The 16,661-nt window shown below is 37.1% G+C and overlaps 1 protein-coding gene across 3 annotated transcripts in view; it reads left to right on the top strand.

Annotated features, from left to right (window-relative positions):
- Positions 1-16,661, top strand: part of LOC148538790 (N-heparan sulfate sulfotransferase 4-like) — a 392,388-nt gene that overhangs the window by 330,269 nt on the left and 45,458 nt on the right. For 2 of the 3 annotated variants that reach the window (XM_088452212.1, XM_088452213.1), the window contains exons 9-12: positions 4,405-4,528; positions 8,369-8,543; positions 9,167-9,337; positions 12,960-13,069. In XM_088452212.1, coding sequence (XP_088308338.1) covers positions 4,405-4,528; positions 8,369-8,543; positions 9,167-9,337; positions 12,960-13,069 — 580 coding nt within the window. Of the gene's footprint in view, positions 1-4,404; positions 4,529-8,368; positions 8,544-8,995; positions 9,338-12,959; positions 13,070-16,661 lie in introns of those variants that run through there. The other variant, XM_088452215.1, reaches the window with a different exon arrangement.

Raw genomic sequence — 16,661 nt, 5'->3', positions numbered from 1 at the left:
CAAACTGACTGTGCATTTTATGACACACACTTGTGGCAATGTCAGCACTGCTGTGCCACTAAGAGCTTGGACAACATGTTGCTAAACGGTACACATCAGTAAGTGCCGGTCACTGTGGCACTTTGAAATCTTTGGAGCAGGTGCTGTGATCACATTGTCTAGGTCCCTTCCCCCTATGCAAGTAAAAGCCTTTCATTAACATAATAAAAGACACTTTGTAGGCCATTTAAGCAGTACTTGTGGACTGAAAAGGAGAGGAATGGTGATCGACACCATCTCCCAGCTGCTAGGAGAACTGCTGTGCCACTAGAAGTTTGTACAACATGTTGATAATTGGTACACAGCAATAAGTGCCTTCACTGCGGCACTGCAGAAAGTGGTGTGCGGTGCTCACATAGTGATGGCATGTCTTAGAAACTAGTAGTGGAGTCTAAGTAGTTTGTAATCCAGGAACATCTCTTTCTGGGCTTAGACTTGTAGTTCAGAGATGGTTTTATAGACCACTTCTCAAGCCTTACTACTCATTTTCTAAGGCATGTCATCACTGTGTGAGTGCTACACACCACTTTCTACAGTGCCACAGTGACCAGCACTTACTGATGTGTACCGATTAGCGACATGTTGACCAAGCTCCTAGTGGCACAGCAGTGCCGACATTGCTGCAAGTGTGCAGCATAAAACACACAGTCAGTTTGTAATCCAGAGACACCTCTTTCTGGGTATTTCAGTGATGGTTTTAAACAGTGCCCTTCAAACTGTGTGAGTGCCTGACATCACTGAAAAAACAATGTCGCATGGACTGGCACTGGCTTTTCTAAAATGAGGTGCTAGATTGCTGATACCTGTATCTAGCATAGTATACTGTAATAATGATGGCAGAACAAATTTATAAATAGTTTTTCAAGGTGTACTCAGGACTCGCACACCGAATGATTTAATCCATCATTACATTCTCAATTACAGTTCTTGTCCTACAGACATTGCATTTAATTTTTTTTTAACACGTGCAGTTCAGTTTAGGAAAAGCAACATCTGGTGGACAGAAAGTTGTATTACACACTCCTGCTTTTCCTGCTCTTCAGTACATTACGATGCAACTCAATACGCCATGGCACAGCGCGACTAGCAGAGCACACTACCTGGCATATGGAGCAAAGATGTAGCATGACACATCTGTATGTGCAGATCCCCGTGTTTTGGTTTTGTTTCTAAATCATTGTCGTCTTTTGGCAAAATTAGTTCAGTTTGCTTTTGATTTTAGATTTCTTTTTAGAATTGCTAAAAACAGATTAATTTATGTAACTTAGACCTGTTTTGGTCCTATAGTATTATATACATCAATATCATTCATTTCCAGTCACTTCCAGTCAATTGTGACAACCTCACAGCACCTAAAATCACAAGGACAGGACTTAAATGAAATCCAAAACACACAAGATCTGTATATTAGATCTGAGTTCTGTACTTGGCGAGAAGATCTGTGTAGGTACTCGGTTCTACTCAGAACCCAAAAGTGATTTGAGCTGGCACTCGGTTTGACTCGAAACTTCAAAGTTCAGGTGTGTTTGGATTTCAGCAAAACCGAACCACTCCTCTCTAATACATGGAAAACAAGATTTTGAGTACAGTAACTTGAAATTTCAGGTGAAAAGAAAATTATATGAGTAATTCTATGTGGATCATTTATGGCCTAATACTGCTTAAGAAATGTACAGAAAAGGCAAACATTGTGAAGAATGGTTTTGATAATTTGTCTTATCGCTAATGCTAAAATGCTTTAACATTAGCTCATATATTGTACACATCTAAGCTAATGTTTTTCATGTAACAAATGCTGATTATACTAAAGATAAAAATGAAGGTTTCCTAATAATCCACAAAAAATACAAAAGGAACTTTTCAAAAATAAAATCTAACAAGGATGAAACCAGGGCTAAGTACCTATTTCATTATTTTTCAAAATAGTCCTACATATAGAGAACCAGGCACCAGCATATCCAATGAAGGTTAAGCCAATTTCTGACCTCCTCTTGATTTAATTGACTAATGTATAGTAAATACATTTGTGTTGCAATAAGGACCGTGTGTTGTGGCCAGAATTCAAGCTCTGGATTTGAACCTGCAAACAGGAAAAGCAGTTGCTGAAATAACCTGTCCCAGTGAAGAGTTTTTAGTATAGTAAAAAACACACAAATGTTAGGAACAGACATGAAATAGGAGTTTCAAAAAACACAAATAGCAAAACTGTTCCTAATGGGAATGGCAAGTTAATGAGCAATAGATAAGCACTTGTCACTTTCACTTTAGTTCCTGGTTCTGGCCTGGCATATTCACTAAAGCATCTGGCCTGTCAGGAAAGGATTAAAGGATCCCTGTCTCACTGTCTGGTGATGCTTCCCCCTGTAGCTAGCAATGATAATGATATCTTCTGATGGTATAAGCTATCGGGGTTAAGCTGTGAAAAGCTAAGCTCTCTGTTGCTTACAAAATTGCTGCAGAACACACTCTCCTGCATTTGGTTTTTGGAAATAATCACAATACCTAAAAAGTGTTTACTCATGCAGATACAGCTGTGTCCACATGATGTTCGCTTAGCAATTAGACCCTTACATGATGTGGGCTTAGCAATTAGACCCTTACATGATGTGGGCTTAGCAATTAGACCCTTACATGATGTGGGCTTAGCAATTAGACCCTTACACGATGTTTGCTTAGCAAATAGACACTTACAAGGAGAATACAAATTTGTCTAATAACTTGGACCAAAGTATAACAGATGTACCCACATATACCTATCCTCAATTCATGCTAAATAGCCCTGTTTGGAGCGCAATGAAAAATATGACAAAGGCATGCCATGCATCTTTTCTCTTAATAATGTACTCAATTTACATAATTTTCACACTACTTATATGGCAAAAGCAAAAGGTACGTGTACCCTATACACTACCAGGTCATTTGCATGCTATACTGTAGCTGTCTAAGAAAAAAAGGAAGAGGTCCGGGACCAATATGAATGAGCCACACCATGCATTTCTCAACTCAGCAATGTATGAAGCTACACTGCCGTGATTGATAGAAAATGACAAATACTAAGTCCCCACACTACTGGGAATGTCTATTTCTGTAGAGCTGTGATTTGAAAAAGATGCTACTGTTTGCAGTGCAAATATGCAAAAGCACAAAACTCGCTATCCATGGCACAGCAAGTCATGGTAAGCTTCTTGCACCATATGGCACAAAAATGGTAGGTGAATGTGTATTTAGTTCTGACGGGGTAAACATTTTTTAAAATCTATACTTTTTTGTGAACTGTAGAAATGAAAAAGTATGATTCCTTAAAAAAATGCTCTATTTGTAAACATAGTGGAGTTGATGGAGGGTAAAAGTGTGATCCTGTATGACCCATGGTCACCACTCAGACATTTCATTACATTAATCTAATTTGTATTATGCTGATCAAGGGCAATTACTGCATCATTGCACCTACAATTATATCATACTTGCGAACATTTTGGCACAGCGTGGGGGGCATGGCACGGCATAAAGGGAGAATGGCAGAGGACATAGTGGAGAATTTGGGGGTGGAACAGGGGAATGGCCACATGATCATGTCATTATGGCACTGCCTCACTATACAATGCTGATATTACCAGCATTGTGAAGCTGGAGGCGAGGCCATGATGACACAGGTCAGTGTCAATCACATCATTCTGCTTCCCCGCTGTTGTGGTGTGTGCGTGGGGTTGCGGGGGATCCGGGGGTGTGCGGCCAGCTGAGAGACTTGCCCACTTTCCGGGTGGCTGGAAGCGCCACCTGATTTTCTGGAGCCTCCCAGCCATTCCAGGAGAATAGGCAAATATGAATTATATATTTCATTAATTGAATATATTCTTAAAATGTGATAACCAATCAATACTCATATTCATAGAATATATTCTGCATTTCAATTTCAGAAATCTTGGAATTTAGAAAAATAAGCAGTTTATAATTTAGAAGTAAACGAAATATGGAACCAGTAAATGTGAAATATGAAAAGTTACAATAATTCTCCCAATGAACTTTACATTTTTTAAAGGATATTTTGACATCTGAGTAATGCTATAAAGATATAGCTCCTGATAAAAACTGAAATTGGCAGAGCCAGTAGAAAATGTAAGGCCTGTGACATTGACCTTATGTTAGATGCAATGTAAGACCATGAAATAACCCACTTTCACCTTTTATATAGTTGGTCTTCATAATTAATACATGATCTATGCAGCTGAAATAAATGACTTTATTTTGACTAGCACTTACATGGAGCTTAGTAAATTTATTGAAATATATTTGACAAAAGATGTTTATTGTATTTATATTGCAGCTATTTTCTGATATATATTTTACTTTTAATTTTTCCTGTAGGCACAACAGCACTTTACTTATTTCTACTAATGCACCCATACATCATTAGCAACATTCCTAACCCAAACACCTTCGAGGAAGTGCAATTCTTTAATGGCAACAACTATCACAAAGGAATTGACTGGTAAGATATATAATTATAGAAATAAATATCACAAACAGTGGTTCAAAAACCTTTTCATGTTGTGAAACACCACTTGATAGGCCTGCGACATGGTTTGTTCAGTTACTGTTTCCTCATTTAATGTTATTTATACAGTTTGAGCAAAGTTTATTGCAATATCTGAATTACACAACAGTGTATAATTCACGGCTAGTCTTTATATATTTTAATTGAAAAAATATCGCTATGACTTTTCAGAATAATGTAAATTTGGGGGGAGGGAGGGGGTGCGAGCAATATAAATGTTGTTACAAAGACTGTTTCATTTGTTAAAAATGGATCGTTAGTTACATAAAACAAACTTTTATTTTTTTTTCAATTTTTTAATCTTTTCAGATATTCAATATCTATAATTAATTATTTTCATATTATTCATATTTTCTTGTGAAACATCCTATATTTATCCCTGCTTATTTTCATATTATTCATATTTTCTTGTGAAACAACCTATATTTATCCCTGCTTGGTCTCTATAGTATACGCACAAGCAATTCATATTTTACTTTACACTATAAATTGGAATACTTAGAAGCTTTTAAATATACTTACTTATATACTTATAGAATTATATGTGGTGCCGTCATTGGCCAGTGTGAAGGATAATTGCAGTAATAACTTTTAATGAATAGCTTTTTTATGCTAAAATGATATTACTTGTAGTGTGTGTGAATGGGAATGTTTGTAAATTAAATTGGAGAGAAAAAGAAGGCAGGAATTTGAGATATGCAGATGTGTAAAGCAACACAATTATACAGTCCCTCAATCACACACAAATACATAGTCCCTCAATTACACTGTGGTTTAATATTATATGCCATTTCTACTGTATCTTCATATTTTAAAGAAGCTCTGGATACTTTTTATATCCAATCCAATATTATTTCCCTTACAAGTTGATAAAGCCTTGCCAATGTAGATTCAAATTAACTGATTACAAAAAAGTATGATATATGCTGGGAGGACATTAAAATTATCTGTAAGCATTAAATAATTAAACTTAAATTTCAAATAACTACAACTAAATTAAATGTAAACATTAAACCAGAAGAAGTGCCGCAACTGGTTGTCAGACACAGGAAGATAATCTTTAGCCATTTGATCTGAACACCTTTCATTTCCATACACGACCTCTCAGGAAACCGTCTTCCTTTTCATAAGATACAGTAGTAATGGTAAAACTACTTTACATATTCTTATCTAAATCTGTAAAACAACCATGGCTGCAAACATTCCTGCAGCAAATATTTGATTTCACTACTGAAAAGACTATTTATTACAATGCCAAATAATATAAATTAGATTGTTTATAAATTATTAAATGTATATCATGATTTATTTCACTTGTCTGGAGTAGGTTGGCATGTTAGGAGGGAAATGTTTTGTTCGTGAAACAGAGGGAGTAATCAATGTTTGCGCTCTAGCTCTGCTGAAATGCACTACATGGATCGGTAGTATCATGCACAAGTTCAGGACCAGTGACATCAAAGTAGCTTAACGGCAGTCTCAATTTTTTGTATCACATCCCATTTATGACATGTCCTAAAGATGTGGGAAGGACTTTGACTGTCTCCAACTGTGCAGAGAACCAATACTTTACTTTTTAATAGCACTAAATTGGAGTTTCAGGTTAAGCACAGGACTATGTGTTTTAACTAGATTTTTTTATTCCAGAACATTTAAATATTGAGGTGTAGTCACTATCTAAACTAACTGAAAGCTATGCAGAAAGCTAAAAAAAGAGTAAAAATAAAGGCATCACCTACATTATAAACTTACTTACTGCTTTACTGTGGGAACAAAGCCTGCCTAAAAACAGACAAGACTTTTACACATACTGACTGTTTAATCTTCAACTAAGGGAAGATAAATTGCTTTACTAACTTGGAAAAAAAATAAAGTACCTATGTGTTTTTAATATTCACTATTTAATTCAGCTAACCTTATGTCAGAAAGAATATACTGTATATGACATAATGTAATACTTACTGTAAATGATATGGTTATTAGAAGTTTCAGAGAAATCCCATCCCTATGATATTGTTCAGGCCATGGAACTGCTGAGCTGAATTGAGCAACAGATGTTAAAATACCTTTAACTTTGGTAGATGTTGCTATCAATCATTTGCTCACTATGTGCAGTGATGCAAGATCAATGTAATGTCTTCTGATTCTCAGTGATCCAGGCAGGTTATGAGCTATTCCCATGCTACCCAGCAAAAATATGGGATACACAATACAGCTGCACTCTAGCAAAAGCTAGCAATGTGCAATGAAAGGACCTGCGTGCACACTAAAATATGTAATTAGTGCATTCTGTCATCCAGACATTTTAAATACATATTTACAGAAACATCAATGGATAGCATACATTGATGTATATTCAGTGTCAGGCTGGGGCATGAAGTGCCCACTGGGAAAATGCAGTGGTAGGGGCCCATGCTTAAGGGTTGTGACCAGCCACCACAAACACTTGACTATCCATTAATCAAATCTTGGTGTACAGTAGTTTCTGTAGAAGGGAACCAAGCCCCCATGTTGATCAGTGGTTCTGCTCCTCCAAGTAATTGACTGTCTAGAGTAACAATCTATAATTTGAGGTCTGGAACCTGACACATAGAAGAGGAGGTTGGGCCCACAGGCAGTGGGGCCTACCGGGGATTTCCCCTGTACCACTGTGGGCCAGTCCAACTCTGTGTGTATTATACTGTAAGCAAAAAGAAGAGATAATCCAATGTCTGTCTCACATGTGTAGTACTAACCACTATGCTTGGTGACATAGTGGTTAGCATCACTGCCTTCACAGCACTGAGTCTATGAGTTCAATTCTTGACCAAAGGTACTCTGGTTTTATCCCACATCCCATAAACATACTCATACAATAGGTTAATTGGCTTCTGACAAAATAATTAACCTTGTGTGTATGTCCTTGTGATAGGGAATATGTGATTGTGAGTTTCACTGGAGCAGTAACTGTTGTAAATAACGAAGTAGTCTCTGTAAAGTACTCCTCTAATTAACCTGTAGCTACAGTATGTACACTCATTGGTCAAAATTATATGAAATTAGCACTGACAATTTGAGTCTTCTAATGTACTGTATATGGGTGAGCTACAGTATTTCAACATGCTGGCTGTCTCGGGAAATCAGATACACATTTTAAAATAGTTTAGGCAATTTCAGGTACCTGGGATGCGTTTGTAAGGTATAAAAAGGCTTCTGTCCCAGGGTCATGTGCTACCAATTATTGGGTATTTTATTTTTAGAATTCTTTTTAGCAATAATAGTTATGGAAATTGTATATACTAATAATTTGAATGATGTGTGTAGAGTAGTTCATGTTGTGCAGTGTTTGTATTGTAGTATAGTGTAGGGGGTAGGAGCTATAGTGTATGTTGGTGGACTTTAGTGACTATTGGGAATTTATTTCTGAAACTATTGCTTGCGTCTTTGTGTGTGTGGCATATAGTGTAACCTCCAGGGGTTGTGTAGTAGTATTTGTGTTGGGGGTGTTGAGACAATGTCTAAGGATTGTATATATTTGGGTTCTGTGTAACGTGAAGAACCTGTGTAGTGGTCACTTAGGACCGGTGCTGTCCTTTAGAAAATCAAATGAAGCAGATGGCGTTGATTGTGTGCGAGTCAGTAGTTTCCTGTGTGCAATACTAAACAATGTTTTAGTTCCTGCATGACCAGTGTCCTTAATGACTGTAATATCTCTATGCTGTTAGCATCGTTATCCATATCTAATTTGCTATATTTTTATGTTGCTTAAAATTATGCTTTCTTTTTGCTGTTTCCAAGGTATATGGATTTTTTTCCTTATCCATCAAACACAACCTCAGATTTCCTATTTGAAAAAAGTACTAATTATTTTCATACCGAGGAAGTACCCAAGAGAGTCGCTGCACTCTTACCAAAAGCAAAAATCATCACCATTCTTATTGACCCATCTGATAGAGCATACTCCTGGTATCAGGTATTGTTTTTTCTGTACATAAGAGGAATGTGAAATGGATGCTGTTGTACATGTGTTAAAATAGGATTACTTGGAAATTAAACAGATTTGAAATCCAAGTAAAATACATTCTTAAAAGAAGTTAAGTACTGTATATACTAAAACCAAGTTTCCCAAACTCCACCATTACAGTCCAGGGTTTAAGGATATCCATGCTTGAGTCCAGATAGTTAAAATTGACTGAGGTACAAATGAAGTCACCTGTGCTCAAACATGGATATCCTTACTACCTGGACTGTAATGGCAGAGTTTGGGAACCTCTGTATTAAAATATAAAAAAATGTTGCTTTGAAGTAAGGTAACTAAATGCATGTAGAAGATTGTTTATTTATTCTTGTTTCATTTCAAGTTTAATTGAAAAATATATACCTACAGTATAAGAGACCATTACAATAACTAAGTTGTCTTCCTAGGGATATAGCATAGTGGCAGAAATTCTAAATATCCTGAGAAGATAGCTACAGTATACAGTAATGAAAGCTAAAGCCAAGCATGCACGGAAAGTATTATTGTACATTTGAACCAACTGTTTATGGTAGATAGTCCGAGAAATTGAAGAAGTTAGCATTTTATTTTTCTTTCAGCATCAACGATCTCATGCTGATCCCACTGCTCTGAAATTTAGCTTCTATGAAGTGATAACTGCCGATCGTAAAGCTTCCTCGGAGTTGCAGACTCTGCAGAAAAGATGCCTTGTGCCTGGCTTATATTCTACACACATAGAACGATGGTTAAATTATTTTACACCTTCACAGGTAATAGTACTGTTTTAGCATATTGTTGTTAGGCTTGTCTGCTTTGATTGAGAGTCAGTTGTTTTCATATTTCTAGAGGAACCAAGTTTTATGTATTTTGCTAAAAACAACAATATGATTTGTGCTGTGTTCTGTGCAAATAAAGAACAGCACCCAAAACTTTAAATTGGTTTGTTCAGTTGGTCAGACCTAAATTTAAGTTTGCGATTTTGTTGCATTTAATTTATCTAACAATGATCCAATTGGTAGCTATTAAAGTTATCAACCAATCAGAGCGCAGTTAGTTTTTACGTGATCATAGTTTAATTCAAACTACTTAAAATTTAGTTTTTAATATTTTCAACCTGGTCCCGCCACTAACAATAACAGGTCTACAGGTTGACTCTCCCATATCCAAATATTCCAAAATATGGAATATTTTTAGCATGTCTGAGATAGTGAAACCTTTGCTTTCTGATGGTTCAATGTACACAAACTTTTAAGGCACACAATTATTAAAAATATAGTATCAAATAACCTTAAGGCTATGTGTATAAGGTGTATATGAAACATAACTGAATTTCATGTATGTACACAAACTTTTTTTGATGCGCAAAATTATTAAAAATATTGTATAAAATTATCTTCAAGCTGTGAGTATAAGGTGTATATAACACATAAAAGCATTATGTATTTAGGTTTGGGTCCCATTCCCAAGATATTACATTATGGTTTGCAAATATTCCAAAATACAGAATATTCTGATATCCAAAATACCCCCGGTCCCAAGTATTTTGGGTATGGGAGACTCAACCTGTACTAACATTTAGGTAGGTAGACAGTTACAGTTGAAAAGTACAAAGTTATTAAAAATTGTGTGTGTACAGTTAATGAACAAAAAAAATGTATATACCTGAGACACAACAATCAGGTGTTGCATCCTCCTTTATGCAAAATTCCAGACATGGCTAGCCTCAAAGCTAGGATAAGTGACTTTATATTAGTGTTTCTATTTATGTCTCTAATACATACAGATGTGTCCTCGCTCGTCGTTGCTCTAGTCATGCCATACAAGCGTCTTAGTAGCGTTATGAAAATACAGTGGGTAGAAATGGTAAAACGTGAAGGTATCCACAGCATGCAATATACAGCTTAACCGCTGGGTGGCCAGTGCTCCATTGATAAGATTAAGCAAAATAAAATATTATCAAATATTGTACAATATTAATAGCAAAATAAAAATAAAAATTGTTTTTTAAGACACCTGTCCTTTATGGGAATCGAAACATTGAGAATGCCACTAACCCACTGCAGCCACTTACACTATTCATGTGCTGCACTGCCCTCTTGTGGTGACATTTACTGTAATAAAGTATTTGTCTTCTCCCTCCCCACTGTATTGATTATTCTCTGTTATTGCATAAGGGCCTGTCCCTATGCGTCACCAGTATGAGAAGCTAACGCTTTGAATAAGACCTCTGTCTCTGCAACATGTTCACATCTCATTCTATTAAAAACTACAATGTGTGAGTCCGTTCTGCAAATTTTTCATGGGAACAAACCGAATATGTAAAAATCCCTGTTCACTGCATCTTCGTTCAGTTGCTGCATGCTAGAACACAGCTTAAAGCATAATTTGAAATAGTACATTTCATACAGTATTTCACATATGCGCTGTGATGTTTATCAAAAGCGAAATCTGGTGGACGTAAGTCAGTATTACACTCTTCTGAGTCTCAGTACACTGTGCTGCGACTGAATACTGTACATTATGATGTGACTGAATACGGTTACTGTGTGACTGGACATGGATAGATAAGAGGAGACTAGCTGGGTGCGCTAGATGAGCAAGGACACATCTGTATGTATTAATGCATAGCCATCATAATTATATGTAATTACAGTGCTTCCGGAAAGTATTCACAACGCTTCACTTTTTCCACATTTTGTTATGTTACAGCCTTATTCCAAAATGGAACAAATTCATTTTTGTCCTCAAAATTCTACACACAATACACCATAATGACAACATGTAAAAAGTTTTTTGCAAATTTAATTAAAAAAAACACTAAGAAATCACATGTACATAAATATTCAGAGCATTTGCCATGAAGTTCAAAATTGAGATCAGGTGCATCCTGTTTCCACTGATCATCCTTGAGATGTTCCTACAGCTTAATTGGAGTCCACCTGTGGTAAATTCAGTTGATTGGACATGATTTTGAAAAGCATACATCAGTCTATATAAAGGTCCCACACTTGACAGTGCATGTCAGAGCACAAACCAAGCATGAAGTCCAAGGAATTGTCTGTAGACCTCCAAGAAAGGATTGTCTCGAGGCACAAATCTGGGGATGGGTACAGAAAAATATCTGCTGCTTTGAAGGTCCCAATGAGCACAGTGGCCTCCATCATCCATAAACGGCCAACTCTCTTCCTAGAGTTGGCCGGCCGTCTCAACTCAGCGATCGGGAGAGAAGGGCTCTAGTCAGGGAGGTGTCTAAGAACCCGATGGTCACTCTGTCAGAGCTTCAGCATTCCTCGGTGGAGAGAGGAGAGCCTTCCAGAAGGACAACCACCTCTGCAGCAATCCACCAATCAGGCCTGTATATTAGAGTGGTCAGACGGGAGCCACTCCTTAGTAAAAAGCACATGGCAGCCCACCTGGAATTTGCCAAAATGCACCTGAAAGACTCTCTGGTCTGATGAGACAAAGATTGAACTCTTTGGCGTGAATGCTAAGCATTATGTTTGGAGCAAACCAGGCACCGCTCATCACCAGGCCAATACCATCCCTACAGTGAAGCATGGTGGTGGCAGCATCATGCTGTGGGGATGTTTTTCAGTGGCAGGAACTGGGATACAGTTCAGGATAGAGGGAAAAATTAATGCAGCAATGTACAGAGACATCCTGGATGAAAACCAGCTCCAGAGCACTTTTGTCCTCAGACTGGGGCGACGGTTCATCTTTCAGCAGGACAATGACCGTAAGCACACAGCCAAAATATCAAAGGAGTGGCTTCAGGATAACTCTGTGAATGTCCTTGAGTGGCCCAGCCAGAGCCCATACTTGATTCCGATTGAACATCTCTGGAGAGCTCTGATAATTGGCTGTGCACCGATGCTTCCCATCCAACCTGATGGAGCTTGAGAGGTGCTGCAAAGAGGAATGGGTTAAACTGCCCAAAGATAGGTGTGCCAAGCTTGTGGCATCATATTCAAAAAGACTTGAGGCTGTAATTGCTGCCAAAGGTGCTTCAACAAAGTATGGAGCAAAGGTTGTGAATACTTATATACATGTAATTTCTTAGTTTTTTTTTAATTAAATTTGCAAAAATCTCAAAAAAACTTTTTACAGGTTGTCATTATGGGGTATTGTGTGTAGAATTTTGAGGACAAAAATGAATTTATTTCCCTTTTGGAATAAGGCTGTAACATAACAAAATGTGGAAAAAGTGAAGCGTTGTGAATACTTTCCGGATGCATTGTATACTGTATGTACTGTACTCCAACCTCATAGCTTAACTAACTATTGAAATATGACCTAATTTCCTTTATTGTATTTGTGTTTATATTTTATGTACATTTTTAAAATATATGCACACATTAAGAATAAAATATATTAACAAATGTGGTATTTTAGCTGTTAATTATAGATGGACAACATCTGAGGAGTGAACCAGCTGTTGTAATGGATGAAGTGCAATCTTTTTTAGGAGTTTATCCTCATTATAATTACTCAGAGACACTAACGTGAGTATCTCCTCTTGTTTCACTCCCTTTGTAATAAAAGATTTTGTTTAACAAAATACTTAACAACCAGGTTATTAGTATTTAGGATGTTGTAATGTGCTTACCTGTGCTCTTAATATCCTCATTACTCTGAGCTTGTCTGAGGGCATGTCCATGTGTCTCAACACGATTTGACATTGGGGGGGTATATTTACTAAAAGTCCATTTTAAGCTATTTAAAATTTATCAAAACCGAACTCGATGTTGTGTTCCTGGGGCTAAATCACACATTTGCTATTATTTGAAAAATAAACAAATCAAAAATTGTTTCTTAGTAAATGTGTGATTTAGCCCTAAAATGGATCAATATTGATTTTGTCAACATCAATATTGATCAATTTTGATCGATTTAAAATGGATCAAAATCGATTAAAATCGAATTTTAGTAAATATAACCCTGGAATGACTTGGCACATTTGATAGGTTTTGTTTTCCTGACCTGGATTACTGTGTTACTATTTGTGTTATTTGTAGTTAACCCTTGTATTTTCTTTACCATTAAACTATCACCTTCCGTCAACCTCTACCTGTTGCTGACCCTGTAAATCAGGGATGGGGAACCTTTTTTCTGCCGAGGGCCATATTGATATATATATCATTATTTGCGGGCACAGTACAGGCCACGCCCCCTCCATGTGATGTCATACAGGGCAGGGTCACAATCACCGGTGATTAAAGCAATGCCCAGAGCATCATGAGGATGCTCAGGGGAGCTGTAAGAGCAGCGGTGTGACCGTCTGAAGCGTCCTAAGGACGCTCCAGGTGGCACTGTTGTATAGATTCTGGCTGCAGGGTGTCATTCTAGGCACCCTGCTAGCCAGATGAGGCTAGCAGAGAAAAGCTCAGAGGGCCAGTCCAAATGATTCCGCGGGCCTTATACGGCCCACCGGCCTGAGGTTCTACACCCCTGTTGTAAATCATAATTACTTTCATAATTACATAACTATGACAGTTGCTAGTCTGCACATTGATAAAATACAGATTTTTATAATATATTACCCTTCCTCTCATGTCATAATAGACATTCTGAGATCATTCAAACATAACCCATACAAAGATTATGAGGCTGGAAAAGTTGTCAAATTCATGCAGCCCGAAGAGTTACTACTGTGCTGTGCTGATGCATACAGTATATACTGTATGTTTTTTTTTAAAAATTGTAGCAAACCTGTTTCCACATAAACTATATGTTTTTCCCATGAATTTAATGCCAGTAATTTTTACCTTAAAATAAGAATGTATGCATTATCTTAGCCTGAAGGTTAAGCAATGAAAGTAAAAGAAAGTTTTAATTCAGAATTCCACAGTAACCACTGGTTCAGTATTGTTGTTTTTTTGGTACAGAAGGGTGGTAGACTTCATCATCTTTGTTTTGACAATATGGTGTATAGGCTCAGACCTAGTCTGGGTCAAACAGGGATATCTATAAGGGTCATTGACAGTGTGAAATAAAATCATAAAAAACATACCCTGAAATAAATAAAATAAACAAGGTAACATGAATTTTTAGGGACAACGTCAACTGACTTTTGCAATTATTTAATTGCTATTACAGCAGCGTTTTTTGTCATACAAAAAAGTGCTGCTTTTTCTTGGAGGCAGTGTGCCAAACAAAAGAATAATTGCATTTTTGCTAATGAAACATATCATGGAGATGTGCGCAGACCCCCGTGTTTTAGCTTTGGTTCTAAATCATCGTGTTTTGGTTCTGTTTTTTTTTGCAAAACCACCATCAACCACACTCAATAGTTTTGCTTTTGGTTTTTCTTTAAAAGTCAAAAGTCATGTAATTTGAACTTGTTCCTACAGTATTAATAACATCAATACCAGTCATTTCCAGTCATTTCCAGTCAATTTTGACTACCTCACAGCTCACAAATTTGATTTCACCAATATTGGTCAAAGGCTGCAGCAAGCTTGCTGGCTGAACTAAGCAACAGAGCAGCAGCACAAACACATGGTATTTTAAAAGAATATAGCTCATCTATGAAACATAGTGACACAGCAGTTGCAGACAGGGTGGTCGTTTAATAATTCTTAGTGCATAGAGTGTGCACTGCATTTTCCTTTTTTTCCTGCATGCTTCTTAATGAAGCCAGTGATACAAATAAACTGTCTCTAAATGAGCTGTCATTGACTGTTAGATACTGCTGATGAATATGATACACCCATCCAGTGGGCTGTCACAGTCATGTAATCTTTAGTTTGACCAGTACTGCTTGCCCACATATCTGCAGAAAAGTAGATAGTCAGTACAATGGTATTTTCTAGGAAAGGTAAAGCATTTTGTTTAATGTCCAAGTACAGGTGAAAAATTGCTGTTCTGGTGAAATAGAATCAAGATGACATTTGGTAGCATGGACATATGACCTCAACAAATTGTCTAAAACAGGGGTCTTCAAACTTGGCCCTCCAGATGCTGTGGAACTACACATCCCAGCATGCACTGCACATAGTTTTAGCATGCTGTTATATCAAAAAGGTGGCAGTGCATGCTAGGATGTGTAGTTCCACAGCAGCTGGAGGGCCAAGTTTGAAGACCCCTGGTCTAAAACAAGATGCATTGTTGGTGGGTATTGGATGCAGGTCTCAAGCTAACATAGCAATCAAAGCTTCAGTGATCAGCTGTGCAGTAGGATGGAGGCTTTCATACACGGTTCCTCTTGCAAATGATTGTTTCAATGTCAATTCTTGTTTGAAACTACTGGTCTTCTTGGTTCCTTATTGTGATGAATAGTCACCCCCAAAAGCAGCATTTCTAGCATGCAAGGATTCTTTCTGGGAATCCTGGATAGGGAAGGAGTCAGTTTGGTTTTGCAAATTAATGTGGAGGTTAATGTGGAGGCTAATAATGAAGGTGTTGGTGATGGAGCTTTCTTGTGCTAGGATCTATCCATGCTGCTGGTATCTGATGCTTGACTACTTATTATTATATTATTTTATATGATTTTCCAGATTTTAAATAATCATTTGCATGAGATCACTGCAATTGATGTAACAGGGAGAAGGTGGCTAGATGGCTAATGTTCCTACCACTACTTACTTTGGAAATACAAATGGCACAGATGCATTGATGAATGTTGTCAGTATTTGAGTAAAAAATATCCACATAGAATAGGTGGATTTTTATATATTTTACCCAGGCATGACACTGCTTTTCTTTTTATTACATGCAAGAACTGCTGCCACTATTTACTGACTTATTCTGACACAAATAACAGCACCCTATTGAATTTTATTAAATTGTTCTTTTCCAACACATTCATCATCAACATCCTGTTAGTGTTGCATACACAAGTATTATCCTCATTCTGCTACACTTCCAAAGTAGCATCCTCATTTTCTATGTCTAAACCATCATCATCATTACTTTTACTACTACTCATCCTCACATTTGCAGAGGGTTCAGAAATGGTGGAAGGAGACTTCTCTTGAATTATAGTGTTAGAAATGTCAGATTCACACACAACACTTGTGATCACCTTTAGCCTCACCTCAGGAATCTGTGAAGTTTGTGAACACACTATTTGTTTATCAGCCTTAGTGATCTTTT

The sequence above is a fragment of the Taudactylus pleione genome, unplaced genomic scaffold (genome assembly GCF_031769625.1).
Source record: "Taudactylus pleione unplaced genomic scaffold, aTauple2 ptg000036l, whole genome shotgun sequence".
NCBI lineage: Eukaryota > Metazoa > Chordata > Amphibia > Anura > Myobatrachidae > Taudactylus > Taudactylus pleione.
This window is presented reverse-complemented; position numbering and strand designations above follow the sequence as displayed.